This window comes from Podarcis erhardii (assembly GCF_964252035.2).
Source record: "Podarcis erhardii genome assembly, chromosome: 16".
Classification (NCBI taxonomy): Eukaryota; Metazoa; Chordata; class Lepidosauria; order Squamata; family Lacertidae; genus Podarcis; species Podarcis erhardii.
In genome coordinates this window covers 15444733-15457982 of record NC_138514.1, presented here as the reverse complement: position 1 = coordinate 15457982, position 13250 = coordinate 15444733, and the positions used below count along the sequence as shown (strand labels likewise).

The 13250-nt window shown below is 44.6% G+C and overlaps 2 protein-coding genes across 2 annotated transcripts; one reads left to right on the top strand and one right to left on the bottom strand.

Moving 5' to 3' along the window:
* Positions 1–1028: 1028 nt before the first annotated feature.
* On the bottom strand, positions 1029–4442 carry LOC309331580 (indolethylamine N-methyltransferase-like). The gene is made up of 3 exons (XM_081843844.1): positions 4240–4442; positions 2451–2658; positions 1029–1600 (listed from the first exon to the last, which is right to left on the bottom strand). Exons 1-3 carry the CDS (start codon positions 4394–4396, stop codon positions 1171–1173), a joined length of 795 nt encoding a protein of 264 aa, XP_081699970.1. The 5' UTR covers positions 4397–4442; the 3' UTR covers positions 1029–1170.
* Positions 4443–9005: 4563 nt separating this feature from the next.
* LOC309331885 (indolethylamine N-methyltransferase-like) lies at positions 9006–12420 on the top strand. Its single transcript, XM_081844467.1, has 3 exons — positions 9006–9187; positions 10248–10455; positions 11301–12420. The coding sequence occupies exons 1-3, from the start codon at positions 9031–9033 to the stop codon at positions 11728–11730; spliced, it is 795 nt and encodes a 264-aa protein (XP_081700593.1). The 5' UTR covers positions 9006–9030; the 3' UTR covers positions 11731–12420.
* Positions 12421–13250: the final 830 nt, after the last annotated feature.

The following is a 13250-nucleotide window of genomic DNA, read 5'->3' as shown; positions in this document are numbered from 1 at the left end:
CAGAATTACATAAAACATACTGTATACATTAGCCAAAAGGAAAGAGGTGATTATAGCGTTACATGCTGGAATGAACCAATGCCATGTATATTCCAGATTATAATTCTGCAGGTAATGCAGTAGCTCATTATTATGCATATTGCTGCAGGATATCAAACTTATGCCTACTACCAAGAATTTCACATTAGAATTTGCAAAGCTTTGAACATAACGAAGAATATCCACTCCCAACCAGCGTGGGATACTCAGCTGCTGCTTGAGGGTTTTCCCCAGGGATCAGGGGGGCCACAGTGAGAACTGGATGCTAGACTAGATGGGCCATTGGCCTGATCCTGCAGGGCTCTTCTTAAGTTCTTCAGCTGTAGTTTGGATGACTGTGTCATGAGAGGCAGGCCTATGTGGTGATCAGGTAGCGGAATTTCCAAGGTTATTTGTTTGTGTGTGTGTGTGTGTGTGTGTGTGAGAGAGAGAGAGAGAGAGAGAGAGAGAGAGAGAGAGAGAGAGAGAGAGAGAGACTCCATATCCCTATTTTCCAGGGACAGTCCTGGATTTACAGAAGCCGCCCTACTTTCTGATTTGATCATCGAAAGTACAGCGGTACCTTGGTTTTCGAACGTAATCCATTCCAGAAGACCATTTGACTTCTGAACATTTGAAAACCGAGGTGCAAAGGGAGGTCTGCAAATTCAATAGAGAAAAATGAAGGGGAAAAAACTCAATGGAAGCCGTTTGACTTCTGAGCTGCATTCAAAAATGGAAGCATTTACTTCCAGATTTTTGACATTCGAAAACCAAAACATTCGGCTTCCAAGATGTTCGAAAACCAAGGTACCACTGTACCGCTTTTCCTTAGAACATCCTGATTTTCACTGGAAAAATATTGGAGGGTTTGACACGTGTGTGTATAGATATAGATGATATAGATGATATAGATGATATAGATGATATAGATGATATAGATGATATAGATGATATAGATATAGGTAGATATAGATATAGATATAGATATAGATATAGATATAGATATAGATATAGATATAGATATAGATATAGATATAGATATAGATATAGATATAGAGCTGCCCTCACATTGATCTGCATGTGTGGCTATGTCTGGACATTATAAGATTATTGCTTTCCTTTGGCCTCCTGTCATTTCCCCACAAGCACCTACACCTTGATACGTTTCTGGGCAACTAGGAAATAGACATTCTTACAATCACTATATGTTGGTGAATAGCTATTTTTGGCCTCTTCAGACCATAAGATATCAAAGCCTGCCTCTGTCACTGCACTGTCTACAGTTTCCTTCTCAAGGTAAAGGCAGAAGAACATTTGCTCGCCAACCATGTAGAAGTTTCCTCCGAGAGTTACCAGGAGCACAAGGTGCCCCCCGGGCTTTACAAGGGAGCCAATGTTCTTCAAGGCGGCACGGTAGGCAGTGAGGTCTTTGCACGCAGCCTCCAGGCAAAGTGTGGAAGTCACACAGCTAGCTTGGGCCACCACCAGCGGAGCCAAAGGGTTGACTTGGGTCACATCACATTTCAGCACTCGCCGGATGGTGCTTCGAACCTTCTCTCCCTTTTCTACCCATTTCTCCCTGGGGAAGAGCAAAGGTGAGAAAGAGCAGGAAACAGTCAGCATGCAAACCTCCTTTTCTGGAAAGCCAGCACCATCGTCCCCCTGCAGGAGCATGTGAACTAAAGCAACCTGTTTATTAAAATATTCAGCTACCGCTTCCCCAGTTGCTGAAAGTGGATTACAGAGCTGGAAGGGGTGTGAAAAGTGCTTTGCTGCTGGTGGTGGACAGCATGTGCCTTAATTTTGTTGCACTGGTCAAATTGGCCTGGCAGGCTTTTGCAGAAGTATGAAACCTGCCAGCCTTGTTTAGAGGTGAAATGAGGATGGGTGTGTACAGGCCAGCTGCCACATTCTGGTCCCATCCTAGGTCGTGGCCATATTTCTGTTATAAGGAATATGCATTCTAAAAACAGCAGCAGAAGATTCTTGCAGCACCTTTAACACAATCCTAATCAGGCCTACTCTGAAATAAATCCTATTGAATTTAGCAGCGCTTACTGCTAGGTTACTGTTGCAGCCTAAGAGATTTAAGAAAGTAAGTCCAGTTCATCAGATGCATGGAGATTATGTGTTTGTTAGGACAAGCTATTTAAAGCAATTCACAAATACCTCCCTTTCTGTAGTATTCCCAAGTGTAGGTCCCTGAATGGTCACTCTGATCAGAAACCAGAATGTTGTGTTGTGCCCCTCTATAAATGTTGTTACTGGGTATAAACTTGTGGGGAAAGGATGGCTGCAATGTCCAAATCTATCAAGGATGCTGCAAAAGAGAGTTCCCAGCATTGGCAAGAGGTTGCACTAGATTGAAGTACTTTCAAACTGTAGGGTTCCATGAATTTATTAATGAATAGAAGTTAAAAGCCCAGTACCTGTCTCCCTCCAGCTCACACACATATTTCAGAGCGTGGCTCCAATCAAAAGCCTCTGGGTCCTTCTTCAACCACCTCTTAATCTCCTCCCTGTTCTGGTCAGTGTAATCTGTGGCAATGATCTCTCGGAATGACCCACAGGAAGAGAGAAATTGGTAGATAGTGGGTCCGCTTCCAATATCAATCAGAGTGTCTCCTTTAACGCCATCTGCATTTGAAAATGATAATGAGGTTACTGTTCCACCCACACCCACACACCCGCACGATTCCTCATCTTGGCCACATTTTGTCTGCCCTCATTGGGATGATGATGGCATCTTTTGCACAGGGTGACAAATTGAAGTGTCGGTAGACTTATTTGCTCATGGGGTCTGAATCATAAGACGCATGCTCTTCTATGATGCAAAGTTTCTAGATAATAACACAAGCTTGGTATGTCTATATGTCCAGCTGTATGCACTAAAATATCCTCTTCCTCCTTATTAACAATATTAATTAATATATTTAACCACCACTGTGCATGGGGCATTATAGAATGCAACAGGGAGCTTACAGGCTCAAAGGAGACAATGTATACTCCAAGGGGTACTCCTCCCACCCAACAGTTATGCTGTGGGCAGGAAGACAATTGAAGTTTTTCCAGTGCTACGGAATATCCTACTGCAAGCTGGAATGACTGCTCTGATATGAACTCGCTTGCCATACACTTATTCATGCAAAACATCTAATGCCACACCTTTTAGGGTCAGTGGCCAATACAGTTTTCCCTGGAAGGAGAAACCTTTGCCTTCCAGATGTTTCTGGCTGGCAATTTCCATCGCCCCTGCCTATTGGCCATGCTGGCTGAGAGGAGTGCACAACCATGGAGGTTACAGGTTGCCCAGCAATGGCCAACAGTGATCAGACGCAAAAGAACAACTGGGATTTTTTAGGGCAGCTTCTCATGCAGAAGGTTGAGCAAGGTGCATCCATTTCATGCATGTTTTCCAAGCAATTTCCCCAAATAGAATGCATCTTTACCAACACATGGATTTTTATGCATGCTTAGATTAAGCTGGTTTGTTTTTTAAAAAATGCTACATGCTTTTCTTCCTCATCTCTTCTTTTTTGAAATCATTATACTATAATTTGAACAGAATCACAGTCCATTTCACCGCAGTGGGACTGCTGTGGCCGGATGACTAGCTCAGTCTGCTGTCTAGAAGCTCAGCACTGGAGGGCAATTTCAAGGCAATCCTTCTGCTCACTTTTCTTAGGGTTTTGCATCTTTAAGGAAAAACTGAACGGGACAGAGGATGTCCAGAGAGAGGATCGTTCCTCTGGCACTCCTTCATGTGAGGGCTGTTCTTTGCAAAGCTGGACATGCCGCCACTCTATGAACTGAACTATTCCAGCTGGCTGTGGAAAATTTGATCAAGGAAGTGATTGTTTGGATCAAAACAAAATTCTTGACCCGGCTGAATAGCGGCTTGGGGACCTAGCAAAGGGGCAGTGAGTCCTCTTGGCCACTTGCCCAGTGAAATAACTAATTGGTCTGAGAAGTGACCCACAGGCTCACTGTCCTTGGCCCCAACAACAAATGCTCCAGGGATAAAGGGTGGTTGATCCCACTTCTGCCTCCCACCATGATTCTTGTGGGAAAGGGATGACCTCTGCAAATTTTGCAAAAGGTGGACACGCTTGTAAAAAAAAGAATATTAATTTGGAAGCATTCTCTACATCATGAATGACAAATTGACAAAGCTCAGCCAGCCCACCAGTGCCAGAAAGCAGTCTATGGGGTACTCACCCACAGTGAAAGTTTTGTGGAATTTTTGCAGATAAAAATTTAGGAGAGCATCTTCTTGAGAGCCGTCTTTCTTGCTGAAGGAATAGTACATTTTTAAATAATCTTTTGGAGCAAAATGCTTCCCGTAAACATCTTTCCCAGTGAAGTCCCCCTCCATCCTTCCTCCAAGTCTGCAATACACACAAATGACATTTGTTCCTTTCCATTCTCATTGATCCAACCTCCCACTCCACCCCAAAACATATCCCTGCCTATTCCTGGAATGAAATCTCTGTCCAGTTGTGGACTTCATCTGGGGAACATTTGGAATTATTAACAAGATACCTCCTGCAAGGGCCAAATTAAATGTGATGTTGAAACAGCAGACTTCTGTGCATGCAGAAGGCCATGGGATCGATCCCCAATGGCAACTCCAGGTAGGACTGGAAACTCCCTGAATCTCAGGGGGAGCAGCTGCCAGTCAGTCAGCAGAGACAAAACCAAGCCATTTGCCTTGGCAACCTTCCCTGGGGCTCCATGCTGATGAGAGTGAGCCCATGGAGGGGGCTGTGGAAGAGGAAGAGCAACAGGTTTCCTGTGGAGCCATGTGCCCTTTCTCCTCCAAGGCCCTGCCATTCCTCTGAGCCTTCAAAGGGTCCTGGTGTAGCTTCTCCCAGCCAGGCCCTTCCATCAGGAGGGAAGGGGGAAGTCAGCCAGTGTCCTGCCCACCTGGAATTGAGCCAAGACTCTCGTTGAGGTTCTCCTGTTGACTTTTACTGAGAGAATGCTTTGGTACATTAGCCCAAGGCATTCTGGCAACACCCTATTCTTTGCTGCACCCGTGTTCATGTTTTGAAATTCACAGCATCATAGGGGTTTTTTCAAGCTTTATTGTTTGGAATATTTTTTTAATGTTATGTTTTTGTAAACCATGTGGAGATTTCTCTGGCATTAAAATACAGGAAATAAAAAATACTAACCCTAGAGATACGTGACACCACCTAGAAGCCTCTTCATATGTAGCTGTTGTTAGGAAGGGTGCATCTCCAGTCTCCAGTTAGAGATCTGGGAACCCTAAACATGTATCTATGCCCTTTTGACATCTTCGTTTCCCACTCTAGTTTCCAAGAGCTTTGGTGTGCTTTTGAATGCCACCTTTGTTCAATTTCAAATTGTCTGGCACATCAGCATGCCTGAATCCACAGTTCAAATCACACAGGAATTTCGGAACAGAAGTTCAAGACCCAGTCCAAAGGCTAAAGTTAAATGTTCGATTGTGCAAGAGCTTCCCTTCATTTTTTGGCTATGAGCCCTTATGAGAGGCTCCTTCTGGGCAGAGATTTCACAAAGCTTCCATGAACCATGCCAGGACTTTTAAAGGGGAAAACACAGAACTGCCCAGTGGTATGTGATTATAATTTCTGCACAAAGCACTACGGCACACCCGTGCATTTTCCTTGTGTGTGCATACATGCTTAGACGAGTCACATTGTGTGGCACTGTGGGTTAAACCACAGAGCCTAGGAATTGCCGATCAGAAGGTCAGCGGTTCGAATCCCCACAACCAGGTGAGCTCCCGTTGCTAGGTCCCTGCTCCTGCCAACCTAGCAGTTCGAAAGCACGTCAAAGTGCAAATAGATAAATAGGAACCACTCCGGCGGGAAGGTAAATGGCATTTCCGTGCGCTGCTCTGGTTCACCAGAAGAGACTTAGTCATGCTGGCCACATGACCCGGAAGCTGTCTGAGGACAAACGTCGGCTCCCTCGGCCAATAAAGCAAGATGAGCGCCGCAACCCCAGAGTCGGTCACGACTGGACCTAATGGTCAGGGGTCCCTTTACCTTTACCTTACAGAGTGGAAGAAAACATTCAGAACTGGGAATTTGACAGCACTAATGCAAGGGGGTGGTTTTGAGGCACCCCCCCCCCTTTTCACTGGAGCTTGCATTTCTTTTGAGGAATATACCACATTGGTGCCAATGGGAGATACCCCTCTTGTGCAAAATGGATGGGATTTTCCTGAGGGTGATAGTACAGGAGGAATGGGTCAATCCCCCCCCCCATGCCTGCCACAATCCCAATAAATATCACGTCTCCCAGCTGATGCTATTTGCGTTTTTTGTAAAGACTTGCATAATAAATACAAAGACTGGTGTTTCAGCATCACATTTAATTTGGCCCTTGCAGGAGGTACCCTGAGTCCACTTTCACAACTGATGGACAGCAGGTGTGCATACCAGTAAACTGAATGTCAGCCTCCATGTTCAACAGAGATAAAATGTTAGTTCCCAGGTGGAAATGGACTCTGTCTCCCTGCTTCTCTCTGTTCCTCCCCGGTTCTTGGTTGTGTAACTGTTTGAGAAAACTTGGCAGATGCAGAGGCCCAAGACTTTTCTATTATACAAAACACTTCCCCACCCCTATGTAAAGAGGAGGCAAGAAGAATGGAACTGCCATATTCTGACAGAGGAGGCACCTCCCCAAACTCTTGTGTTGCTTCTGTACCTTTAAGAGCATGGGTAGGCAACCTAAGGCGCGGGGGCTGGATCTGACCCAATCGCCTTCTCAATCCGGCCTGCAGACAGTCCAGGAATCGGAGTCTTTTTACATGAGTAGAATGTGTCCTTTTATTTAAAATGCATCTCTGGGTTATTTGTGGGGCCTGCCTGGTGTTTTTACAGCAGTAGAATGTGTGCTTTTATTTAAAATGCATCTCTGGGTTATTTGTGGGGCATAGGAATTCGTTCTTTTTTCTTCTTCTTCAAAATATAGTCCTGCCCCCCACAAGGTCTGAGGGACAGTGGACCGGCCCCCTGCTGAAAAAGTTTGCTGACCCCTGTTTAAGAGCATTCCCCTAAACAGAAACGAAATAGCAAAGCTTATTCAGCAGCTGGAATAATACTAGAGGCAGTTCCTTTTTCATTGACATCTTTGGGCTGGGCTGCTGTTAAAGAGAGAGGAGTAGAGGCAGCTGAAAAGTTGGCAACTACATTATGTGGATATTTAAGAGGCACCCAGTTCTTTAAGCATTAGCTATTGAGATAATATTTGACAAACCAAACCTACCCATCCTGCAAACGGCTTATCCCTGCAGTATTTCCTATTTGATACTATCTATTTTATGGATGAGGGACGCGGGTGGCGCTGTGGGTAAAAGCCTCAGTGCCTAGGACTTGCCGATCGAAAGGTCGGCGGTTTGAATCCCCGCGGCGGGGTGCGCTCCCGTTGCTCGGTCCCAGCGCCTGCCAACCTAGCAGTTCAAAAGCAACCCCGGGTGCAAGTAGATAAATAGGGACCGCTTACTGGCGGGAAGGTAAACGACGTTTCCGTGTGCTGCGCTGGCTCGCCAGACGCAGCTTTGTCACGCTGGCCACGTGACCCGGAAGTGTCTCCGGACAGCGCTGGCCCCCGGCCTCTTAAGTGAGATGGGCGCACAAGCCTAGAGTCGGACACGACTGGCCCATACAGGCAGGGGTACCTTTACCTTTACCTTATTTTATGGATGAACTGATAGATACAACTGATGAAGGCCAGAATAATTGATGAATTAATGAATTGCTGAACTGATAATAATATACTGATTGAATATCTAGGCTGATGAACTGATTAATTTATTATTTGAATACAAATGATCTGTTTTTATAGGGGATAAATAAATAAGAGTTAAGTTGTAAGAAAGTGAGGTTTCTCCTTTAGAAGTAAACAACTTTTGCAAATTATAATAATAATAATAAATTATTATTTGTACCCCGCCCATCTGGCTTGGTTTCCCCAGCCACTCTGGGTGGCTTCCAACAAAGATGAAAAATACACTAAAATGTCACATATTAAAAACTTCCCTGAAAAGAGCTGCCTTCAGATGTCTTCTGAATGTCAGGTAGTTGTTTATCGCTTTGACATCTAATGGGAGGGTGTTCCACAGGGCGGGCGCCACTACCGAGAAGGCCCTCTGCCTGGTTCCCTGTAACTTGGCCTCTCGCAGTGAGGGAACCGCCAGAAGGCCCTCGGAGCTGGACATCAGTGTGGGGCAGAACGATGGGGGAGGAGACACTCCTTCAGATATACTGGACTGAGGCCGTTTAGGGCTTTTAAAGGTCAGCACCAACACTTTGAATTGTGCTCGGAAACGTACTGGGAGCCAATGTAGGTCTTTCAAGACCGGTGTTATATGGTCTCGGCAGCCGCTCCCAGTCACCAGTCTAGCTGCCGCGTTCTGGATTAGTTGTAGTTTCCGGGTCACCTTCAAAGGTAGCCCCACGTAGAGCGCATTGCAGTAGTCCAAGCGGGAGATAACCAGAGCATGCACCACTCTGGTGAGACAGTCTGCAGGCAGATAGGGTCTCAGCCTACGTACCAGATGGAGCTGGTAAACAGCTACCCTGGATACAGATTTGACCTGTGCCTCCATGGACAGCTGTGAGTCCAAAATGACTCCCAGCCTGCACACCTGGTCCTTCAGGGGCACAGTTACCCCATTCAGGACCAGGGAACCCTCCACACCTGCCCTCCTCCTGTCCCCCCAAAACAGTACTTCTGTCTTGTCAGGATTCAACCTCAATCTGTTAGCCGCCATCCATCCTCCAACCGCCTCCAGACACTTCACCGCCTTCACTGGTTCTGATTTAAAAGAGATTTCCTAAGCATTATCTATTGAGATAATATTGGACAAACCAAACCTACCCATCCTACAAGAGGTTTATCCTAGCAGTAGCAGCACTAGTTAATAATTCCGAATGTTCCCCAGATGACGTCCACAACTGGACAGAGATTTCATTCCAGGTCATTTGTGTGTATTGCAGACTTGGAGGAAGGATGGAGGGGAACTTCACTGGGAAAGATGTTTACGGGAAGCATTTTGCTCCAAAAGATTATTTAAAAAGGTACTATTCCTTCAGCAAGGAGGATGGCACCCAAGAAAATGATGCCCTAACATTTTATCTGCAAAAATTCCACAAAACTTTCACCGTGGGTGAGTACCCCATTGACTGCTTTCTGGCACTGGTGGGCTGGCTGAACTTTGTCAATTTGTTGTTCATGATGGAAAGAATGCTTCCAAATTCATGTTTTGTATGAATAAGTGTACAGCAAGCAAATTGAAATCAGAGCAGCATAATTGGCCACCACTAAATTAGATTTAAATTTGATGATAAGTGAGACTAAAGAAAATATAAACATTTTTGGAAGAATTGCTAGATTATATTTGAATGAGTGGACACGAGATTGTAAACAAGTTGATAATTTGTTTGGAAAAATCTTTTAACGATGTAAATGGGAGCGGGAGATGCGAGGGAGTCCAAAGAAGTGATGAAACTATGTTTGTGACAGAAGTAAGATTGTTTATTATTTGTGCATTCATATTCAAAAACTTTAATAAATATTTATATATATATAAAAAAAGAAATCAGAGCAGCATAACTGTTGGGTGGGATAAGTACCTGTTGAACCCTGCATATCTTGGAAGGGCAATGGCCTCTGAGCAGTGGCAGAGTTTCATGCTCCAGAATTGGGGGGGCAGAGAGAAGGCCGGGCTAGGGCAAGTCCTGGGGGCGGGGCACCCAGCACAGGCGCGGGGGGTAGCCGGCGTGGTCATCCCACTGGGATCGCGCTGCCGGGGGCGGTGCGCTCCCCCCGCACTCCTCCTTCTCCGCTAGTGCCTCTGAGTCAGTCAGCTGCCTTGATGGGAAAGGAGAAATAATGGAATGGGATACATTGTCCCACAGTGGTGGTGCTATATAAATTAAATAGTATTGTTAATGAGGACGAAGAGGATATTTGAGTGCATACAGTTGGACATATAGGCATACCAAGCTTTTTTTATTATTATCCAGGAACTTTGCATCATGAAGAGCATGCGTCTTATGATTCAGACCCATGAGCAAATAAGTCTACCGCCACTTCAATTTGTCACCTTGTGCAAAAGATGCCATCATCATCCCAATGAGGGCAGACAAAATGTGGCCAAGATGAGGAATCGTGCGGGTGTGTGGGTGTGGGTGGAACAGTAACCTCATTATCATTTTCAAATGCAGATGGCGTTAAAGGAGACACTCTGATTGATATTGGAAGCGGACCCACTATCCACCAATTTCTCTCTTCCTGCGGGTCATTCCGAGAGATCATTGCCACAGATTACACTGACCAGAACAGGGAGGAGATTAAGAGGTGGTTGAAGAAGGACCCAGAGGCTTTTGATTGGAGCCACGCTCTGAAATATGTGTGTGAGCTGGAGGGAGACAGGTACTGGGCTTTTAACTTCCATTCATTAATAAACTCATGGAACAGTTTGAAAGTACTTCAATCTAGTGCAACCTCTTGCCAATGCTGGGAACTCTCTTTTGCAGCATCCTTGATAGATTTGGACATTGCAGCCATCCTTTCCCCACAAGTTTATACCCAGTAACAACATTTATAGAGGGGCACAACACAACATTTTGGTTTCTAATCAGAGTGACCATTCAGGGACCTACACTTGGGAATACTACAGAAAGGGAGGTATTTGTGTATTGCTTTAAATAGCTTGTCCTAACAAACACATAATCTCCATGCATCTGATGAACTGGACTTACTTTCTTAAATCTCTTAGGCTGCAACAGTAACCTAGCAGTGAGCGCTGCTAAATTCAATAGGATTTATTTCAGAGTAGGCCTGATTAGGATTGTGTTAAAGGTGCTGCAAGAATCTTCTGCTGCTGTTTTTAGAATGCATATTCCTTATAACAGAAATATGGCCACGACCTAGGATGGGACCAGAATGTGGCAGCTGGCCTGTACACACCCATCCTCATTTCACCTCTAAACAAGGCTGGCAGGTTTCATACTTCTGCAAAAGCCTGCCAGGCCATTTGGACCAGTGCAACAAAATTAAGGCACATGCTGTCCACCAGCAGCAGCAAAGCACTTTTCACACCCCTTCCAGCTCTGTAATCCACTTTCAGCAACTGGGGAAGCGGTAGCTGAATATTTTAATAAACAGGTTGCTTTAGTTCACATGCTCCTGCAGGGGGACGATGGTGCTGGCTTTCCAGAAAAGGAGGTTTGCATGCTGACTGTTTCCTGCTCTTTCCCACCTTTGCTCTTCCCCAGGGAGAAATGGGTAGAAAAGGGAGAGAAGGTTCGAAGCACCATCCGGCGAGTGCTGAAATGTGATGTGACCCAAGTCAACCCTTTGGCTCCGCTGGTGGTGGCCCAAGCTAGCTGTGTGACTTCCACATTTTGCCTGGACTGTGCCTGCGAAGATGTGACTGCCTACCGTGCCGCCTTGAAGAACATTGGCTCCCTTGTAAAGCCCGGGGGGCACCTTGTGTTCTTGGTAGCTCTCGGAGCAAGCTTCTACATGGTTGGCCAGCACCCATTTTTCTGCCTTTACCTTGAGAAGGAAACTGTAGACGGAGCAGTGACAGAGGCAGGCTTTGATATATTATGGTCTGAAGAGGCCAAAAATAGCTATTCACCAATACATAGTGATTGTAAGACTGTCTATTTCCTGGTTGCCCAGAAACGTATGAAGGTGTAGGTGCTTGTGGGAAATGACAGGAGGCCAAAGGAAAGTATTAATCAACGTCTAGACGTAGCCCACACATGCAGGTCAGTGTGAGTGAGGGCAGCTATATAGATTAGATATAGATATAGATATAGATATAGATATAGATATAGATATAGATATAGATATAGATATAGATATAGATATAGATATAGATATAGATATAGATATAGATATAGATATAGACACAGAGAGAGACACAGACATACACACTCCAACATTTTTCCAGTGGAAATAAGGATGTTCTAAGGAAAAGTGGTGCAGTGGTACCTCAGTTTTTTAACATCTTGGAAGCCAAACGTTTCAGTTTTTGAACGCTGAAAACCTGGATATAAATGCTTCCATTTTCAAATGTGCCTCAGAAGCTTCCGCTGCATTTTCTTTCAATTTTCTCCACTGAATTTGCAGGACCCCGCCCCCCCAATTGCACTTTTGTTTTCGAATGTTTCAGAAGTCTAATGGTCTTCCGGAATGGATTATGTTCAAAAACCAAGATACTGCTGTACTTTCCAGTATCAAATCAGAAACTAGGGCAGCTTCTGTAAATCCAGGACTGTCCCTGGAAAATAGGCATACGGAGTCTCTCTCTCTCTCTCTCTCTCTCTCTCTCACACACACACACACACACACACACACACACACACACACAAACACAAACAAACAAATAACCTTGGGAATTCCGCTACCTGATCACCACATAGGCCTGCCTCTCATGACACAGTCATCCAAACTACAGCTGAAGAACTTAAGAAGAGCCCTGCAGGATCAGGCCAATGGCCCATCTAGTCCAGCTTCCTGTTCTCACTGTGGCCCCCCTGATCCATGGGGGAAACCCTCAAGCAGCAGCTGAGTATCCCACGCTGGTTGGGAGTGGATCTTCTTCGTTATGTTCACAGCTTTGCAAATTCTAATGTGAAATTCTTGGCAGTAGGCATTATTTTGATATCCTGCAGCAATATGCATAATAATGAGCTACTGCAGTACTTGCAGAATTACTATCTGGAATATTTATTATTATTATTATTATTATTATTATTATTATTATTATTAATAATAATAATAATACCCCGCCCATCTAGCTGAGTTTCCTCAGCCACTCTGGGCAGCTCCCAATAGAATATTAAAAACAATACATGGAATTGGTTCATTCTGGCATGTAAGGAATGCTATATAATCACTTCTTTTCTTTTGTCAAATGTATACAGTATGTTTTCTGTAATTCTGAACGTTGTCAATTATATGTAATATGACCAAATATATGAATAAAAAAAATCAAAACCCAGACAAGAGAGCATTTTCCGACGATGGTTATGTTTACCATTTAGGCAAGCTGTATTTTTTAAAACAAAAAATAATAATTTCAAGACCATGAGAATTCAGTTGTCAAGCATTGCTGACAACAAGGACATGATTAGTCAGATGATGAGCGTGATGGTAAACCCACCTTTCCCCCTCAGCTCCCAGGGCAGGTTACAACAATTAAAACACAATAT